General features: G+C 42.7%; 1 protein-coding gene across 4 annotated transcripts in view; it reads left to right on the plus strand.

The window, feature by feature from the left end:
* LOC139446108 (putative adenosylhomocysteinase 3) overlaps positions 1-21,947 on the plus strand; it is a 165,640-nt gene that overhangs the window by 90,059 nt on the left and 53,634 nt on the right. For all 4 annotated transcript variants that reach the window (XM_071227387.1, XM_071227388.1, XM_071227389.1 and 1 more), the window contains one exon: positions 18,961-19,019. In XM_071227387.1, coding sequence (XP_071083488.1) covers positions 18,961-19,019 — 59 coding nt within the window. The remainder of the gene's footprint in view (positions 1-18,960; positions 19,020-21,947) is intronic.

Consider the following 21,947-nt stretch of genomic DNA (forward strand, 5'->3'; position numbering starts at 1 on the left):
AATGATGGCTCATGCAGGTGCCTTGCATTCAATTTTATGACTTGTGGTAATCCTATGAATTGAATTATCATCTGTTGATTTGTCTTCATAGCTCCATCCCACCTGCCACCAGTACTCCCCACCCTACCTGCCACCAGTACTCCCCACCCTACCTGCCACCAGTACTCCCCCACTTCACCTGCCACCAGTACTCCCCACTTCACCTGCCACCAGTACTTCTCACCTGCCATCAGTACTCCCCTCTTCACCTGCCACCAGTACTCCCCACCTGCCACCAGTACTCCCCACTTCACCTGCCACCAGTACTCCCCACTTCACCTGCCACCAGTACTCCCCACTTCACCTGCCACCAGTACTCCCCACTTCACCTGCCACCAGTACTCCCCTCTTCACCTGCCACCAGTACTCCCCTCTTCACCTGCCACCAGTACTCCCCACTTACCCTGCCACCAGTACTCCCCTCTTCACCTGCCACCAGTACTCCCCTCTTCACCTGCCACCAGTACTCCCCACTTACCCTGCCACCAGTACTCCCCTCTTCACCTGCCACCAGTACTCCCCTTTTCACCTGCCACCAGTACTCCCCACCTGCCACCAGTACTCCCCTCTTCACCTGCCACCAGTACTCCCCACTTCACCTGCCACCAGTACTCCCCACTTCACCTGCCACCAGTACTCCCCTCTTCACCTGCCACCAGTACTCCCCACTTACCCTGCCACCAGTACTCCCCACCTGCCACCAGTAGTCCCCACCCCACCTGCCATCAGTACTCCCCTCTTCACCTGCCATCAGTACTCCCCTCTTCACCTGCCACCAGTACTCCCCTCTTCACCTGCCATCAGTACTCCCCACCTGTCATCAGTACTCCCCTTTTCACCTGCCACCAGTACTCCCCACCTGCCACCAGTAGTCCCAACCCCACCTGCCATCAGTACTCCCCTCTTCACCTGCCATCAGTACTCCCCTCTTCACCTGCCACCAGTACTCCCCACCTGCCACCAGTACTCCCCTCTTCACCTGCCACCAGTACTCCCCTCTTCACCTGCCACCAGTACTCCCCTCTTCACCTGCCACCAGTACTCCCCACCTGCCACCAGTACTCCCCTCTTCACCTGCCATCAGTACTCCCCTCTTCACCTGCCACCAGTACTCCCCTCTTCACCTGCCACCAGTACTCCCCACCTGCCACCAGTACTCCCCTCTTCACCTGCCACCAGTACTCCCCTCTTCACCTGCCATCAGTACTCCCCTCTTCACCTGCCATCAGTACTCCCCTCTTCACCTGCCATCAGTACTCACCTCTTCACCTGCCATCAGTACTCCCCTCTTCACCTGCCACCAGTACTCCCCACCCAACCTGCCACCAGTACTGCCCACCCCACCTTCCATCAGTACTCCCCACTTCACCTGCCATCAGTACTCCCCTTTTCACCTGCCACCAGTACTCCCCTCTTCACCTGCCACCAGTACTCCCCTCTTCACCTGCCACCAGTAGTCCCCACCCCACCTGCCACCAGTACTCCCCACCTGCCACCAGTACTCCCCACCTGCCACCAGTACTCCCCTCTTCACCTGCCACCAGTACTCCCCTCTTCACCTGCCACCAGTACTTCCCTCTTCACCTTCCATCAGTACTCCCCACTTCACCTGCCATCAGTACTCCCCTCTTCACCTGCCACCAGTACTCCCCTCTTCACCTGCCACCAGTACTCCCCTCTTCACCTGCCACCAGTACTTCCCTCTTCACCTTCCATCAGTACTCCCCACTTCACCTGCCACCAGTACTCCCCTCTTCACCTGCCACCAGTACTCCCCTCTTCACCTGCCACCAGTACTCCCCTCTTCACCTGCCACCAGTAGTCCCCACCCCACCTGCCACCAGTACTCCCCTCTTCACCTGCCACCAGTACTCCCCTCTTCACCTGCCACCAGTACTCCCCACCTGCCACCAGTACTCCCCACCTGCCACCAGTACTCCCCTCTTCACCTGCCACCAGTACTCCCCACCTGCCACCAGTACTCCCCACTTACCCTGCCACCAGTACTCCCCTCTTCACCTGCCACCAGTAGTCCCCACCCCACCTGCCACCAGTACTCCCCACTTACCCTGCCACTAGTACTCCCCACCCCACCTGCCACCAGTACTCCCCACTTACCCTGCCACCAGTACTCCCCTCTTCACCTGCCATCAGTACTCCCCTCTTCACCTGCCACCAGTACTCCCCTCTTCACCTGCCACCAGTACTCCCCTCTTCACCTGCCACCAGTACTCCCCTCTTCACCTGCCACCAGTACTCCCCTCTTCACCTGCCACCAGTACTCCCCTCTTCACCTGCCACCAGTACTCCCCTCTTCACCTGCCACCAGTACTCCCCTCTTCACCTGCCATCAGTACTCCCCTCTTCACCTGCCACCAGTACTCCCCACCTGTCATCAGTACTCCCCACCTGCCACCAGTACTCCCCACCCCACCTGCCACCAGTCACCAGTACTCCCCACCAGTCACCAGTACTCCCCACTCCATCTGCCACCTATAGTCCATCATATAATTTGATATAATTATGGGAGTAGATATTATCCACTGTGATATAATTATGGTAGAAGATATTATTAGGTACTGAGATATAGTAAAGGTAAAAAATATTAATATCAACTGTAATATTATTATGGTAGTAGATATTATTAGGCACGGAGATATAGTAAAAGTACAAAATATTAATATCAACTGAAATATTATTATGGTAGTAGATATTAATATCCACTGTGCTATTATCATGGTAGTAGATATTAATATGCACCTGGAAAAGAGTTATGCACCAATCCCTCCATATTTTCATATATTCTGAACTTGCATGTTATTTTCGGAAATTCATCCATGACATTGATGTCATTTTGATAATTGTCTGAGATCAACCTGATGACACGGCAGACTGTTCCATATGGTGGCAAGGACTGGATCATGTCATCTGATGAGAAGAAGCAGAGAAAACAATCAAATTTAGGCTGTCAAATCACCTTGAAACAGTTACAAAATATGTCGTTCTTGGAATATGTATTTTAAAATACAGTTTGTTAACAAAATCAAATGTGTTTTGTCAGAAAAGATATTATTGATTTGATTTGCTATTAAATTTGCTGTTTTATGTCAAAATATTGAACAACGCTCAGTTATTTTCCGTGTGTTTAAGTGCTTCCCATGTGGGTTTTGGTCTGCTGTATAGTTAGCACCAAATTTCCAGGACTTTGAAACCACCATCACTTGGACATTACACTCACTGGATGCTTGATACTATCACTTGGCCCTGATACTATACCAGCAGAAATCTATTTTCCCATAGCTTTCTGCATACATTTCACAAGATACCTGCACCTATAAGTACGCACTCACGCACGCACACAGGACGAGGTGTTGATGTGTTGCCCCTGGAACAATAGACATTAGTACATGATTCTTGATGCAGTCCTACTTGTACTGGGATGCCTGTGTTGGCACTAGCCATAGACGGAAATAGACATTGTTTCTGGATGTAAATGATACAGATCTTAACTTGATACCATGGGAAATACCTGCACTGCAACCCACACTTCTTTCTAATGAGGGTAATAATAGCCTCCTTGGTGGGCATTGATTGTGTGAGGTATATGCTGTGTTTCCCTCCAAGAAGGCAATGTTGTTTCCTTGGATGTATGTGTAGGACAGGCAGCACGGTGCTCACATTCCATTCACACCCAGGAAACAACAGGAAACACTCAGTTTGAGAACCCAAATCCTGACCTGAAATATTAATGGGGTGTGATTATGTAGCATTTAGTTGTTTGACTAACTTGATCGTTGATCAATAGACATAATTGCCATGGTGAACACAGCTGATATCTTGACCATAGATTAAGCTGCAAACTGATACTGTTGTGATCAACCCCGTGTATGGTCACCTTGGAAACCAGATGCTTAGTACCCATACAACTAACACTAGTAATAAATGATGTGCTAACAAAGAAAAGGTTGTCATCTCAATAGAATACATCACTTTCTCTGTAGGGTTCGAGTTGGTCATCATGCAGTTTCTGTTTGTGTTGGATGTGGTAAACATGAAGGCAGTCATTAGCACATCTATCATGCAGTGCTTAGCTGGACACAAACATGCCTACATAATTATAACTATAGCAAACCTTTTTCAATTTTGCTGGGTTTTTTCACTAGAGTTAAGATTGAAATGACGTCTTTATGTTCTAGTTATGCGATATTTCCTCATGTAGGATTTGTCTGCTAACAGGGACATGATCAGTGAGACAAGACGAGACAAGACGAGACAAGATAAACAAGTTTCATCACAGTATACTTTGTTTGCATGTGTTACCAGTAGGTCAATAAAGCATAGAACATGTTCTCCCAACGACACTTTTGCCCTTGACAAACCAGCCCCACCCAAACTATTTCACACCCATACATTACATCATGCTTTGCTTGCTAGAACCTTAATTTAGTCCCAATGAACCGAAAGAGGAATATTTGACATGATTAGTTTGCAAAAGGAATGAAATATAAAGAATTAGGATATAACAAATATTTGTATATATTGAAAATTTATTGTAATTGTAAGGCCACACTTATTTAATGTATGTTTCACGTATTTATTCCAGCTTTTTCACTCAAGGATGGTCAAAATAAAAACAAATAGCTTTATCATACCTTCATGTTAGAACGATGAGATCTGATTGGTCCACATGATCTTGATACTTGATCTTGATACCACATGATACTGTGTATCACGCCTTGGAGGGAAATAAATTTTTCAGCAGTGAATAAATCCCTTATACCCCGCCACAAGCAAGCACGTGGATTTCTGAGAGGCGGAATAAATCCCTAAAACCTCGCTTCGATGTAAAAAGTTGCGCACTTTTTTACGAGTCAATGAAAGTCACGTTACATAGCATAAGTTAACCTCAGTTCATTCAAACAGCTGTGTTCTGTCAATTTTGAATTTGTTTTCATTCTTTCACAATGTCATTAAGATAAATTTATAGTAGCAGGATCGCCATGTACCCCTTGTGATCCTGCTACAACTTATAATGTCAATTATTTATTTGTTTGTTTATTTATATTAAAGTTATTCTGCTGTATAGTTCAAACTGCAGTTGGCTTCTTGAATCACTGATAGTGATGTACGCACAGAATTTTTATATAACTTTTTTTTTTATGTGAGGGTCTATATTACTAGCGGGAGACTAATAGTGGCCCAAAGACAATGAAGCATTACGTACATATATGTTTATGAGACAATTATTCAGTAGTGCCATCAAGTGTGTGATGTTGCGAACACTACTTCATGGAGTCAGTTGTCACTACTTATCTAGATTTGTTGATTGTTGTTTTTGTTGAGGAACATATAGTTCAAAAATTCAATTGAACCCTATTTAACATAATAGCATAAAAACATGAAAAAAGCATTTCTCACATAATAACTTAGTATGTAGTAGTGGTACGTAGGTGTTGGAAATGTTATTGATGCTGAGAGAGAACATTTTTGAAGACATGTAGACATAATATGGCATGTGAATCAGTTCAGTTTGTTTGATGTGGAAGAGAGATAACATTGTGTGTAAATACCAGCTAAATAAATAGAACCACAATTGACACTGCAGATGTATGCGTGAAGACCTCATGACAGTCAAACAAGAGCAATGCAGTTTCTTTCTAAATGACAGTCTTACACATTTGTTATTGTCAGTGTGAATGCAACCTTACTTCTAAAGTTCATTATTGAGGAGAATGCTGCCTTTCCCCTTGCTGTGATATCTGAGGGTACAACTAGAGGTGTAACACACATCCTCACTTATGGCGAAATTTGGTTATTCATACATCTCGTTGTTTGGCAGAAACTGTATGGAGAAAAACAATACAGTTTGCAGTTTCTTAGTATAACAAAGAGCCCAGCATGTATATGTGGTTTATTTAAGAAATAAACGATGAGTGGGAGTTGTTTATCATACTGTCGTTTATTTCTTATATAAGATATCAACATTATGTACAGCCTCTTTAAGGATTATGATTATGGTAAAATGTACAAGTTTTAGAAATATTTACATGTATTTTAATAATGATGACTCTGTCAATAGAATCCGACCACGGCAATGTCGGACAAGTCCATTTTTCTGCACAGATGGATATTTCCTGCATATTCTCACAATCCTCATGTCGATTTCCTGTACCTTTTGTCATATCTCTCTTGCTTTTGGATGCTTTCGTTCAGTCATCGTATTTATCTGCATTGCCCAGCTACATCTAGACACTAGACACTGGACACTCCCCTCTCGGAAATAATGTCCAATATACGACTTTATGATCATCAAGTTGTGAGCCATACTTGAGTCTCCAGGAGTGATGTCATGATAAAACAATGTTTTATCGTGAAATAAACCATGCTTCATTCTTCATTGGTCTTTGCATCGTGTAGCTATCTGATGTACAGTGTTAATGGTTGTCCGTCACTCAGGGTTTAACATATCATGCCTTGCATATGTTCCCACTTTCATTGCATTGATATCTTCCAGCCATGTCAAACCTGAGATTTCTGAAGAGAGGCTGGCTGATATACAATGTTCCAGTTGGCCATTGTGTCAAGGTTTCTGGGATATGGAACATGTGTTGCCTGACCCACACACCTCTGACATACACTCTTCAAACAACCCTGGCAGAGGTACAAACACAAGGAGGCCTGAGTGGGAAGGTGGTATGGTTCATTTCACAGTTAATTAGAAATATCTAAAAATTGCATGTCAGTAATCACATGTTTGCTGATCAACTTGTGTGTGTGTGACGTTGTTGATCACAGTGACAGGCAGTCAACACAGGTCTCTCATCACTTGAACTCAGGCATAGCACTGGCCCACTATCCTGTGCCAGTTTCCATAATGCAAAGGAAATCCGAAGAGCTGGTAGAATTTCAAACCTTTTGGGTTGATATTCTAGTATATTATCTCTATTTAGGCCAGTAAACGTGATTGGTTAATTTGTATCCTTGTCTTTACACAGTCTGTAGTGACCTTCTGACACAGGCTAGAGTTGCTGTCTGAACAAGGCTAGAGTTGCTGTCTGACCCAGAGTGTAGTTGCTGTCTGACCAAGGCTGTAGTTGCTGTCTGACACAGGATGTAGTGGCTGTCTGACCCAGGCTATAGTTGCTGTCTGACCCAGGCTGTAGTTGCTGTCTGACACAGGATGTAGATGCTGTCTGACCCAGGCTATAGCTGCTGTCTGACCAAGGCTGTAGTTGCTGTCTGACACAGGATGTAGATGCTGTCTGACCCAGGCTATAGTTGCTGTCTGACCCAGGCTGTAGTTGCTGTCTGACCCAGGATCTAGATGCTGTCTGACACAGGCTAGAGTTACTGTCTGACCCAGGCTAGAGTTGCTGTCTGACACAGGATGTAGATGCTGTCTGACCCAGGCTGTAGATGCTGTCTGACCCAGGCTGTAGTGGCTGTCTGACCCAGGCTGTAGTTGCTGTCTGACCCAGGCTATAGTTGCTGTCTGACACAAGATGTAGATGCTGTCTGACCCAGGCTATAGTTGCTGTATGATCCAGGCTGTAGTTGCTGTATGACCCAGGATATATATGCTGTCTGAACCAGGCTGTAGTGACTGTTGTATGACCCAGGCTGTAGTTGCTGTCTGACCCAGGCTGTAGTTGCTGTCTGACACAGGCTATAGTTGCTGTCTGATTGAGGCTGTAGTTGCTGTCTGACCCAGGCTGTAATGACTGTTGTATGACACAGGCTGTAGTTGCTGTCTGACCCAGGCTGTAGTTGCTGTCTGACCCAGGCTGTAGTTGCTGTCTGAAACATGCTGTAGTGGTTTTCCCTGCTAGTCATCAACACATCCTGAAAGCAGCTTCTGGCCAACTGTCAACATCAGTTAAGCTTCTTTCATTCAGGACATGTAACTTCAACTGAACATTATTTTGGCTTGTGTATGTGACCATGCAGTTGCAGCCTGTCAGGCTGATTGTTGTTTGTGTGTGAGTGTCATGGTCAGGATGCCCTCATGGCAGATGAGGGGGATATGAGCGGCCTGGGATCGAGTGAGGCCTCTCAATTTAGTCCGGGTATGGTCAACACTGATTGGAAGCTGGTTAATTTGTGCTGACATCCATGAAATGGAGGCCATTAACGGCTTGTCACTATCAGTCAGTTAAGTGAAGTTATTTTGATAGAATCCAGATCAGCATCAAGCAGGGAGATGTATAAGAGGATGTACCTTGATGCAACCTGGATATGGATTTTGCAGTGAATTAGACTTTTTACTCCCAGGCTCTTTGGTCTTCAGCTCAACACATGAATATCTCATTACATATCATATCTGATTACTAAAGAATTCACTGTTATTTCTGTCATATTTCCAACTATGTGAACCACCAATTATTAACCTCCGCCTAAACAAAGTTTGGCTTGGGGTACAGAAACAGGCTCCATCCGCCTGGAGCATAACTAAAGGCTCAACATTTTGTCATTAAACTTTGTATACACATCAGGTATGCCTTTTGTTACTTCTGTATTTCTAAGGCAATAACATGTTGCCAAATAATACACTCATTTCAACTATAAACTTATAAAACATTCAATAGTATACAAATAATTACTCTTGATGAGGTCAATATGAGAAAAGAAGGACCCAAGGCCCTGACCCCCCAAGGTGGCCAGACCACCGAAGGGGTCAGTCCTTCGCATATTACCCTCCTCAAAAGCAATCATGTGTTTTGTTATCCTGAAATATTACATTTATGAAGCATTTAAACCATCCTCTGTTTCATTACAGTAACTTAGCTATAAACCTAAAAACCATGTAAATGTCAGTTTACCACAAGCCATCCAGCAGATGAGTGAATATTCATCACATGACAGGTCAATACTGATCTTTTGACGGGTTAATGTTTCAGGTCACAGTCAGTAACGGGATTTGGGGGTCTACATTCAAATGTATTGTTGCATCACATGATACGGATGAACCAGTGGAATGGCATTCTGAATAGAGGTTTTAACGAGGTTTTAACAAGTCTTGATGAAAGTTTGTAAGCACCTCAGATATCATACCTCCCTGTTGGAAGTCTAGGTTAAAATAGGTTCCCAGCTATCTGTGCTTGTTTTGTGAGGCCTCTGGATCGGGTGGTGAGGCTTGTTGACTTGTTGACTTGTCAGAGACAGAGAGGGATGTTCCACATGATGTAGACTAACACTCGGAAAACATGTCATTTTGATAGAAACAAACAACTACATATAAACTGAAAAGGAGCCCCAGTGAGATGGGAGATTCAGAACCTTGGAAAAAAGGAAAATTTGCTTTATTTAGGACTGGCTATAGCATTATTGTAAGGGCTGGACGAAAGGGAAAATAATATCTATCAGGGACTGCGAGACAGACTGCTCATAATGCAGTGTTGATTGAAAAACAGAGTATCGTACATCAATTCACGAACTGTTTTATATTGTTGCTATTTCATATGGAATTATGATTTTGATTTTTGAAAACATTGTAAGCGACATGGCTTTGAAAGTAAAAGTTCGATCTGTTGAAACACTGTGACCATTACTAATTCATGTCATGAGAATGTATAGGAAGTATATAAAGAATAGAGGGAATTATTTGGTTAAGTCTTATCAGTCAACAGTTTTGGTATGATGAGAGATATGACTTAAATTAAATGTACACATTTTTTGTGTGATTTTCTGCACATATTTAGGACAAGATATCGATGACAATGTGTTGATCTGTCATTTGTTTGGGCCATCTTTTAACATCTTTACGACATGGCCATGGTATCAAACTACCAACCTTCCACTCTCCAGGTAGATGCTCTATCCACTGGACCATGGATGAATATACTGGGCCACCTTACATGGTGATGGTTTGTGACACACTTCAGCCAGCTGTTACAACCTTGTGTCAGGCATTGCATCACACAAATATATTACCTAGGCCATGCTGTTCTTCTATTTATGTAGACAATCAGATGCTGGCCTAGAACATGTTAGGTAGGCTGACCATGTACCGGTACTGCTGGCGTAGAACATGTTAGGTAGGCTGACCACGTACCGGTACTGCTGGCGTAGAACGTGTTAGGTAGGCTGACCATGTACCGGTACTGCTGGCGTAGAACATGTTAGGAAGGCTGACCACGTACTGGTACTGCTGGCGTAGAACGTGTTAGGTAGGCTGACCACGTACCGGTACTGCTTGCGTAGAACATGTTAGGAAGGCTGACTATGTACTGGTACTGTTGTGTTGGTCATCTACCCACTACAACTACACCTCGGTTAAAACGCTGATCATCTTTTACACTCATCAATTATTTGGACCCCAAAGGTAGCGCTGTAGCGAGGGATCACTGTACATGTATATATTTATATGTATAAATAAGTGATTTCTTCGGGTGCATGAGCATTAAATATACACGTCCAGACATTTGTGCTTGTCAAAACTCATTGCTGCACACATGTGTAACATGAATATGGGTATAGAGTTCTGGGGGTTGTGAAATATAAAGAGGATATGTGGCATTTCTTATAAAATGACATGTTTATATCATCAAGAGACCTGAGAAGTTGGAATATCCATGAGTGGGGCAGATCAATACATGAGATTAACAGGTCATTGACATAAATAGACGTGTGGTCCAGTTTATTTTGTAGTTTCTTCCTGATCTTGTTGATGTTTCTCTGAAAACCACAGTGTCATTGATGCAGAGTGAAAGTATAGTTGGGCATTAAGTGTTATGTTACTCAAGTGAAAAGTCACTTTTATAGTTTGAAACATATATAGTATATCCATAATAAAGTGCTTTATTGTTTATCATCATATTGAATTAACATAATTAATGAAGTCCTCAGTCACCACCATGCAATCACCATCAAGCGGGAAAGAATGATAAATTATTGTGTTTTATTGCAAGCTGTTAGCCTGTAGTAACGCTTAGACTGACTGCCATGTATGTCTCACCTCAGTTTTATTCAATGATGAATAATGCACCAATAGCTGATTGAGGAATGGCATCAGGTTGACAACTTACGTATGCATCCATGCAAGTCTTCACCAGCAGCCTGACATAGACTATAGACACAATGAAGCCATCAACTCCTAAATGTTAATGTAAATGTGTACCTGCAAGATGGAAGTATAATTTATCCCCTTATGTTTGGGTTAATGACATAGACTTTTGGGTGAAGACAGAATATTTATGACAATGACTTAATTACTGTGAGAATCTAAGTGCCAGTGGTCTGAAGTCGGATGGAAGTGGTTCTGTGAGGACAACAGTTATAACATCTGTAATGGCCCCCTTTGCATGTTCCCCTGAAACCAGGAAACATAATTAGAGCAAATTTGGACCCATGATCATAGGTTTCTGGCAAGCCCAAGTTACACAACTTTGCAAAATGACGCCTGTGCCCCCTTATTGCATTGCATGTATAGGAATGATATAGCGCTGTTTCAGTGGATGCATGATTAGTAAGCCATTTTTCCACTGTGGCCAGAAGTGAAGAAACCTGAGGATTTATTAATTGTATGAAAACTGTCGATATCATGTCATACCAACATTATCCTGTCAGCTTTTTGCAACAGTGTTTCCCTTCAATGACAAAGTCCTGGCCTGCCTCCGTGGTCTAGTGTTAGAGCCTCCGCCTGGAGAGCAGAAGGTTGGGGGTTCGATCTCCAGCTACATCATACCAAAAGATGTTTAATGATGGAACTTGTTGTTACCCTGTCTGGCGCTTGGCATTAAGGGACTAAAACAAGCACTAGTGGGCTCGGAGTCAGTATACTGTGTCTGAGTGGGATACTCATGTTAAACTGCAGCATGGTATCTCAGTGGGCTAACACTATAAATTCAGCATTAGTACAGACTAGTACAAACAGGCACACACGCATGCACGCACATGTGCATGCAACATCACAATATGAGTGCAATAATCTTGAACAAGACGTTAAACCCCATATCACCTCACCTCATAAGGGTCCTGGCATGTACTGACTGATCAACAAAGGGAGGCCTTCTCTCTCTGTGATCCCAGCTATACTCTGGCATGTACTGACTGGTCAACACAGGGAGGCCTTCTCTCTGTGTGATCCCAGCTATACTCTGGCATCTACTGACTGGTCAACACAGGGAGGCCTTCTCTCTCTGTGGTCCCAGCTATACTCTGGCATGTACTGACTGGTCAACACAGGGAGGCCTTCTCTCTGTGTGATCCCAGCTATACTCCGGCAATGGTACTGACTGGTCAACACAGGGAGGCCTTCTCTCTCTGTGGTCCCATCTATACTCTGGCAATGGTACTGACTGGTCAACACAGGGAGGCCTTTTCTTTCTGTGGTCCCATCTATACTCTGGCAATGGTACTGACTGGTCAACACAGGGAGGCCTTCTCTCTCTGTGGTCCCATCTATACTCTGGCAATGGTACTGACTGGTCAACACAGGGAAGCCTTCTCTTTCTGTGATCCCAGCTATACTCTGGCATCTACTGACTGGTCAACACAGGGAGGCCTTCTCTCTCTGTGGTCCCAGCTATACTCTGGCATGTACTGACTGGTCAACACAGGGAGGCCTTCTCTCTCTGTGGTCCCAGCTATACTCTGGCATCTACTGACTGGTCAACACAGGGAGGCCTTCTCTCTCTGTGATCCCAGCTATACTCTGGCATGTACTGACTGGTCAACACAGGGAGGCCTTCTCTCTCTGTGATCCCAGCTATGCTCTGGCAATGGTACTGACCGGTCAACACAGGGAGGCCTTCTCTCTCTGTGATCCCAGCTATACTCTGGCATGTACTGACTGGTCAACACAGGGAGGCCTTCTCATTCTGTGATCCTAGCTATACTAAATGGCATGTACTGACTGGTAAACACAGGGAGGCCTTCTCTCTGTGTGATCCCAGCTATACTTTGGCATGTACTGACTGGTCAACACAGGGAGGCCTTCTTTCTCTGTGATCCCAGCTATACTCTGGCAATGGTACTGACTGGTCAACACAGGGAGGCCTTCTCTCTCTGTGGTCCCAGCTATAATCTGGCATGTACTGACTGGTCAACACAGGGAGGCCTTCTCTCTGTGTGGTCCCAGCTATACTCTGGCAATGGTACTGACTGGTCAACACAGGGAGGCCTTCTCTCTGTGTGATCCCAGCTATACCCTGTCATCTTCAGACGGTGCACACACAGGGAGGCCTTCTCATTCTGTGGTCCCAGCTATACTCTGGCATCTACTGATGGTGCAGACACAGGGAGGCCTTCTCTCTCTGTGATCACAGCTATACCCTGTCATCTTCAGACGGTGCACACACAGGGAGGCCTTCTCATTCTGTGGTCCCAGCTATACTCTGGCATCTACTGACGGTGCAGACACAGGGAGGCCTTCTCTCTCTGTGATCACAGCTATACCCTGTCATCTTCAGATGGTGCACACACAGGGAGGCCTTCTCTCTCTGTGGTCCAAGCTGTACTCTGGCTAATCTGATATAATGGCGGGGTGAGATTCACCAGAACTGCAAGTCTGTTGACTACTGTGAATGCAATGATGTATGATTTTGCTCATCAATTTGTAGCCCGCAGGTACTGATAGGCCAGGGAAGCCTCTCAAATGCTTTCCCCTTTAGAACCCATGCTTAGTACACAGCTGTAATGTTGTATCAGTCTAGTTATGTGAACAGAGAGCTTGTGTGTGTGTGAATGAAAAGAGCTTCATGATGAAAGGAACTGTATTGCAGACACTAGTTTCAGTAATATAGTTTCAGCTGTACCAGTGATATTGTCTCCATATTCATCAAGGGGCAGTCGGGTAGCCTAGTGGTTAAAGCGTTTGCTTGTCACGCCGAAGACCGAGGTTCGATTCCTGACATGGGTACAATGTGTACAGCCCATTTCTGGTGTCCCCCGCCGTGATATTACTGGAATATTGCTAAAAGCGACGTGAAACCATACACACTCACTCATGTTCATCAAACATTTGTAATAGGTTTGTTCAGTGATAAATAGCTGTCTTTTGGTAAACTGCTGGGAAATAAATAAGTGTACTTGTATTTGTATAATTGTCTAAAGTTTGAGCCAAGGGATACAATGCAGTGTTTGCGTTGTTCTCCAAAATAATGGGTACTATCTAGGGGGCGTTTAGGGGCATGCCCCCCACAGGAAATTTTGTTAAATGTGGACCTGAAATGGTGAACTTGAGGCCATTCTGAGCATAAATAAGTGTATGGTTAAAATCTTTAAGTGTCAGTTTTTATGTGTGTACACAAAACATCTCAGAATCTGTATAGATTAGCCACTTGACTCTTTCAACAGCTGTGACACCTGTGACACTGAGTTCCTGGGGACTCTCATGTGATAGATGTAGCCAACATTTATCAAGGAAAATATTTGCTTGTAAAACATAGTACTGCACCATGACTGTGGAATATATTTATTTTATGAAAACAACACCAATCTAGAAACATATACAAAAGCAAGTCTAGCCAGCTCTAGCTAGGAAATCAGCATAGGGAAAATTATTTATTTATTTTTAGAGTTGAGAAGGGTATTGTGTAATATGAAAATCATAAAATCCACTTACCTATTTCTTTTTTATTTTCATTGTTTACGTGATCAGAAAAGAATTTTAAAAATAATTGTCAGTAGAATCTGTCATCACCAATTTCCCGATAACAGTGGCTGTCCGCTCAGTAACATGAAGAAATACGTCCGTTTTCAGAGCTTCGAATTAGAAAGCTTATTTTTTCATCTACACAAACCTCGCCCAGAGTCTTTTCGTAGCTGTAACATGCTTTCTTGCCAATATCTGCTACGAGGGTGGTGATTGGTCAAACTAGAGCACATGACCTATTGCTGTCAATCAAATTACAGCAATGCTACCTGTGTAATGAATTTAAGATTTTGGTGAAAGGTTTTTGTTATTCTGAAAGTTTCAAGCAGGAAACTCACGATCTATATTAAACACATGGAACTTCATGGATGTATCGTGCTAGGTTAGGAGCTGTGACGAAGGTTTTTCAGGCATATTGGAAACATCGTATCCTAGCCGAGAAATCGAGGCGCCGAAAGCCGAGATGACATTTGACTAACATTACACGCGATCACATGAAAACATGGAAATAATAACTTAGCTGTAAGTTTGACAACTTATAGATACATTTTGGTTGATTTTATTTATTATTTTGTATACTATATTTAAAGATTTGCAAGAAACGTCTTTATTTTGCTCTTGGACATTTTCAATCTGGACCCGTTGTCGAAGTGTGTGTCAGAGAATTTTACTTTCAATAACATCGAGGGAAATAGTGATTAATTTTTAATCTATCAATAAAATATGATAAATTGAAATGGAATACGTATTTCAGACATTGTGAAATGTGATAGATTTGATAAATGAATGATATGACAGGTAAGTTCATAAAATTATATAGATCTACCCTCTATTTTGATGTGACCACGGCTTGGCCGGTCTACTGGCCTACTGTGTATTAATTGGCTCTTTAAGCGAACTTTCTAGAAACCTATTTTTCTTTTGACAAGGTTTCGGCGATGCCATTTGGACCTTAGTCCTTGACATTGACAAAATACTGTTAACAAGGTCTGCGATTGGCTTCTGTTTCTATTTCCGTTTTGTAAACCAATCAGCGATGCCATTACGGACACAACATGGAAGAGAAACGTCATCAGATACCTCTCCGTTTCCCACATTCAGACCGAAATCTGGCTAGCGCCAGAACCCAGCGAATATTGGATACACATTATCGCATGGGTTTGGGGAGCAAGAGAAACACGAAACAAAACAACAATAAGTTATGAGTGAAGTGAACATTTTTTCAGAATGAAAAACGCGTGAGGGGACACGTGTATATTGGGTTTTTTTGCGTCCTGTTTTTTTTCAGTGTGTATTTTTGTATATTGGACGCCGTAAACACAAACACTACAATGGATCCCCAGTATTGTATGACAGGCATTTCTTAGAAGTTGACGGATGACAAAGTAGATAAAAATGTGTTTTGGATAACAACTTCTTTGTTACACTACAGTTGCGATGTTTTGGTATAGTTTCTTGTATCGTTGTCAAGTGAAACTGATTCTGTATCAAATGTATTTAAAAACATCGCAATTTCAGTATAAGAAAGAAGTTGTTACCCATAAATATTTTTGTCTATTTTAGGTCCCTAGTCATCTGTGCTGGACGTAAGAGGCAACATAACTGGTTGGTCAGGTTCCGTGAATTAGTTGACAATGTGACATTTTTAAAAAGATAGCAGAGATTGTTGCTCATAATATCAATCACTGATTTGTCTGGTCCAGACTCAATTATTTACAGGCTGCTGTCGTATGGCTGGAATATTGCCAGAGTGAGACACAAACATTGTGATGTATTCTGTGAAAGACATTGACCTCAGGGAGTGACCTTTGTGCCAGCTAACTGATTATCAATATTGTGTCATCCTGTCTGCGCCACTGGCCATAATTTATCTGTTGTGTTTGACAGAGAGGAGACCGTTGTACACTGGCTCTGGACAGAAACTCAAGTGTACCAACACTGGAGATCAGTAAAACCTATATAATGTGATGAAGTAATATGGACTGACGTACAGTAATCACTGTGTTTGTATGTAAATTGGTGACATGTGACAAATCTAGATGCTCCACACTGTAGCTGGTGCATATAAAACGGCTACAGATTGTTATTGGGGTCAGTAGCAAATAGTGGCCAGAGGTTGCTGACCGTGTTACATCACCATCAAGTTGATCCACGGTGCAGGTCAACACACCTGCCAGGAGAAAGAAGGAATCATGTATATTTACTTTGAAAGTGAATTGGTAAATGACTTACTTCAATAGGCTGTGTGAACTTATAATAAGGCCCATGACCTTTATCGGACAATGTTATCCCAAGGGTAACTAAATCTACACATCAAGTTCGACATAAGTGCAATGTTACGTCACTGATTACCAGATGTCCCCTCGGGCTAAGATTGAGATGTTGGCCGTGTTTGAGAAGTGGTGCCTTGGGCTGTGTGCTGCACCATACTTTTACCTGCTAAAACAGTCCATACTCTTGTGTGTAGACATCGCTTGTCATCACCAAAACAAATCAGGACATCACAATAGACACTTATTAATGCTGACCTCAGTGGCTTGGAGCTTCCCAATCCTTTATAGGTGTGTGCCTGAAGGCAGTCGGAAGTCTACGCAGGATATGCATACATTACACCTGTCAGCTAAGAAATGACGTTCATATTTTCATACATCACCCATGACAATTACTATCCTGTGGTAGGCACTGGACCTGTACCCCTGTCTAGGTTGACATCAGTTGAGGAGAGAGAGATTGTCCACTCTATTATCTGACAGTCACTGGACAACACAGGTATTCCACTCTTACCTGACAGTCGTCCAGCTTTCACGGCAGTCACACACTTTAACACAGGAGTACACTAGCAGCAACTACCATCATAATGAGAGACCATAGTGTTTGTAAGTATCCAGGGTGTGGTACCAGTGCCCCACACAATACACACATTGTACATTGAGTGGTCTAAGCTAACCTGTAATTCAGAATCTGTGTTTCTTAAAAAAAAAAAAAATGTTTTTGAATGTCTGTTTTCATCAAACACTGCAAGAAGTTTCAATCATTCTTCACAATGCTTCTAATGCTTCTTGATGCCATTGTGTTTGTCTTGTGAGCCACTCACACATTGCCCTGCGTTTATTCATCCTTGTCTGGTGGCAGGTTGGCTCTGTGTCTCAGCTACCTGCTGTAGAGGAAGAGGTGCATACACCTCTCCATGTCAGGTCACACAGAGTTGGTTATTGTTATTATTCTGTAACCTGTTCCTTTCAGTTGTGTTGTAAGACAGTAGACATCAGTGACCTATTTACTTTTTCAGCATATGCATTGAATGATAGTATACTTATGTTTCCCAACAAGAGCCTTTTTCAAATCATATCAGTACATATCCACACAAGATCTGATATGTAACCTCGTTTTTGTTCATGATGCATACTTTGAATATAGCTTGGCCTTAGTTTGAGGACATTGTCCCTCTTTCTATGTAAAGATATATGGCTAGAGAATATTGGGGATAATAGCTTGATAGTTATAAATATACTGACATTTGCTTCAAAGACAAGACAAGCTTGGAAAATGATGGCGTCTCTACAAGAAATCATATGGCAGCCAATTTCCTCTGTACATAGCAGGAAGCCCGACACATGTAATGACCGTGAATTGTGTCCTCTGCCGGCTGGCATAGGCTACCTCCCTTCTGCCAAGGTGAAACCAATGACGCTGCCTGTCACACACAAATAAACCTGTCCTCATCTTTCCACCTCTCTGTCTCCTAAGTCAGAGTATTTGTCATGCCTGACAGTTCCGTCCTGCAGAGCATGTAGACTAACTGCTTGAGGCATCTCCTGCCCACTAGAATTAATTACACAGAGACCCCTAGGTTATGCAGTTCCTACAGGACCTAAACCTGTGTTGGAATTATGTTTAAAGTTTCTTATACAGTAATTAGACTCAATTTGTCCATATTAGGGATATATCAGCAGCTTGAATGTACACTTGAGACCAGACATTTTGAGTCATGGCCTTCTATTGTATGAATAGTGATGGTGAAAAAAAGAAGATCTTTCTATGTTTATAGTGAACTATGCTATTTTTGACAGGCCTCTCTGACAAACCAAAGCTACGTGTTGTTTTTCTTGCCAATGTACAGGGGTCCCTTATTTCAAGACACTTTGATCTGCTTAAAGCAGACAGAATTAAATACATCTAACAAAATGTCAAGGATTTGAGGATTTAATCACATCTTGATAAAGAACCCAACAAAATCCAATCTAATGGAAATGTCAGTGAATGTGAAGTAAATTAGCAGGTTTGCTTTTCTGGGATGTAAATTTTTATGGCTCTTATTTGTTTTTCAGCATCCTACACAGGCAGCTCATCTGATGAAGAAGATATCAGTCCAAGAGAGAAACCTCAGGTAAGTAAACCCATTGGTTATACTCATGTCTCAATTTGGGGTCATGAAACTATCATTTTTAAATGTAATATTTTGCCTTCCCACAACATGGAATTGCCAAATATCTGACCCTTGTGAAATAATGTTGAAAGTACCGTGCCCAGTTTGGAACTTACAAAATGAACATTTGGAACACATAATCAGTTTGGTTTCTAAGTGTTACATGCCTTCGTCATTGTGGACTCTTGTTTGATACTGTAGATACTAGCCTTAATATGTTTGGATTGATAGGGATTTCCATCTGTAGAGATCATGTCCAGTGTCACTCAGAGAGGAATCTAGCAAATCGTTAGAAGTAGGTCAGTTGTTTTCATGGCATTTAATTTTCAAATTTCCACAATGCTTGTAAGAGTATGTCCAATTCAGTTATAAATATGATCAGTTTGAGTGGACCGAATCACCAACATCTCTGAACCCAGACATGCCATCAATGAAAGCTGTAGCTCATCTTCCCGAGGCAAGCATATCTGCTAGCTTATATCAAAGCCTAGTTTCTACCCTTGCCACATCAAGGCCACTTTTCTTGGCTCGACCCTGGCGCCTCCTTGCATGAATCATGAGTTGTGCCTCTTGTAATGAAAACGTGATATCCAATCAGATCACTGTTCTTATCTTGTATACCGGTAGCTTCACAAAGATGGCGACTACCATAGGCGACGACCTAGTTGATCACATAACAAAAACATAGGCAATTGTTTGGGGGTTTAAAAAATGAAAAAGACATATTTGTGTCAACAAAGGCAGGCAGTGGTAAATCACTTTCATATGAAGGTGTACCAGTCATTGATGTTGATTTTGTGAAACATTTTCTTATTGGACTATAGATATGTGGGATAGTCCTATCATATTTAGCACAGGAAAGTGGGCTTGATGTGGCAAGGGTGGAAACAAGACTTTGATAAAAAGGCTAGTGGACACTCTTGCCTCAGGAAGATGGCTGTAGCTGAATTTACAAGATGAATGGATAAATGAATTTGAAAAACCAATTCAGTACATATGAGTACCGGTAGTTTTGATTAATGCTTAGCACCCAGAAGGTGAAGGTAATATTCCAATTAACATTGATTTCGGGCACATGGAAGTAATTGGTAATGAAAGTACCTCTGATACAGCAGGGAACATTTGTCAACCTACCTACCTTGGTATACTTGACAAATATGTGATATATTTGCTCAACACTGAATACCATCTGGCCATGTTAAAAATGCTGTAATACAAGGCTCCTGGTAGCATCTCTCCATTAACATTCTGAGGAAGAACAGATTTAAAGAACCATCATGTCATACAGGGTTAGAAACTAACAGTTTTTGTCCACTGGTGCTTATAATGATAACATATAGCAAAACCCTTAAAATGGGCCAATTTCTACTAGTCCTTAGGATACCTTTACTATTGGGCAGTTTGGTAAGGACTACAGGACTAGTGCCAATATCTAAAGCTGTCATAAGAGGTGACTGAAATGGAGATGAAATGGGAAAATGTATGGCCTGGTTGATTCTGTGCCATCATACATGACTGGCTTGTCCATGGATGGTATCCCCCAGTGCTTCGGCTGCCATGGCACAGCTGTGACAAAATATTTACTGGCTGCCATGATACGGCTATGACACAATATTTACCAGGTGCTCTGACACAATATTACCGGTTGCTATGATACAGCTGTGACACAATATTTACCGGCTGCCATGATACAGCTGTGACACAATATTTACCGGATGCTCAGACACAATATCACCGGCTGCCAGGATACAGCTGTGACACAATATTACCGGGTGCCATGGTACAGCTGTGACACCATATATACCGGGTGCTGTGACAAAGCTGTGACACAATATTACCGGGAGCTATAATACAGCTGTGACACAATATTTACCGGCTGCCATGATACAGCTGTGACACAATATGTAACGGGTGCTCAGACACAATATTACCGGGTGTCATGATACAGCTGTGACACAATATTACCGACTGCCATGATACAGCTGTGACACAATATTTACCGGGTGTCACCACACAGCTGTGACACAATATTTATCGGGTGTCATAACACAGCTGTGACACAATATTTACTGACTGCCATGACACAGCTGTGACACAATGTTTACCAGGTGTCATAACACAGCTGCCACAGGTTACTGAGTAGTGGAAAACCCATTTCCCTGACACTTCTGTCAACATACTGTTCATTCCCTGCCATGAAATATTCCTTATTAGGAGACAGATGCTGCGTTTTGGATACATCCCCCTGCCATCATGTCAGTTCTGTGCTCCCTCATTCAGATGCAGGGTTTATGTACACCTACACCAGGAGGCCCTGCTTCAGGCAAACCTACACTTGCAGTTACATGGAAATACTCATAACTTCAATTTGTGTCGAAAAGGAATGATATTCTCAATAGAACTTATCAGTGTATCACTATGAACATTTCTCTATCATATCAAAACATTGCAAATTGACTTAATTACATGCTTGGAAGTCTGTACCCAAACCACCCATAAAAAGTTTGCATTAAGAAATCTTTTGGTAGCTTTGAAATAAATCTTTTGAAATGAGCATCACAATCACATGTGTGAAATAGTCAGATCATGATCAGGAAACTTCATAACTAAATCCTTTTCTTCTGCTATTACCACTTGTACCATGTTAGAGCTATCCGGGACAGCACAATATTTCATGTACGATGCAGTCGTCTGGGGCCTTCAACAATACATATATGCATAAAAGTCCTTAATTATAGAAAATATTAAAGAATATGTAGAAACGGGCTCCGTCCGTCCCTACATCCGTCCATCATGTTTCATTTCCGGAGCATAACTTATAAACCGTTCAATATTTTTTCATCAAACTTGCAGGTCTGTCAGGTACAAGCTGAACTGGTGCCTTTTGCT

The sequence above is a fragment of the Haliotis cracherodii genome, unplaced genomic scaffold, assembly GCF_022045235.1.
Source record: "Haliotis cracherodii isolate W230 unplaced genomic scaffold, xgHalCrac1.p SCAF_6, whole genome shotgun sequence".
Classification (NCBI taxonomy): domain Eukaryota; kingdom Metazoa; phylum Mollusca; class Gastropoda; order Lepetellida; family Haliotidae; genus Haliotis; species Haliotis cracherodii.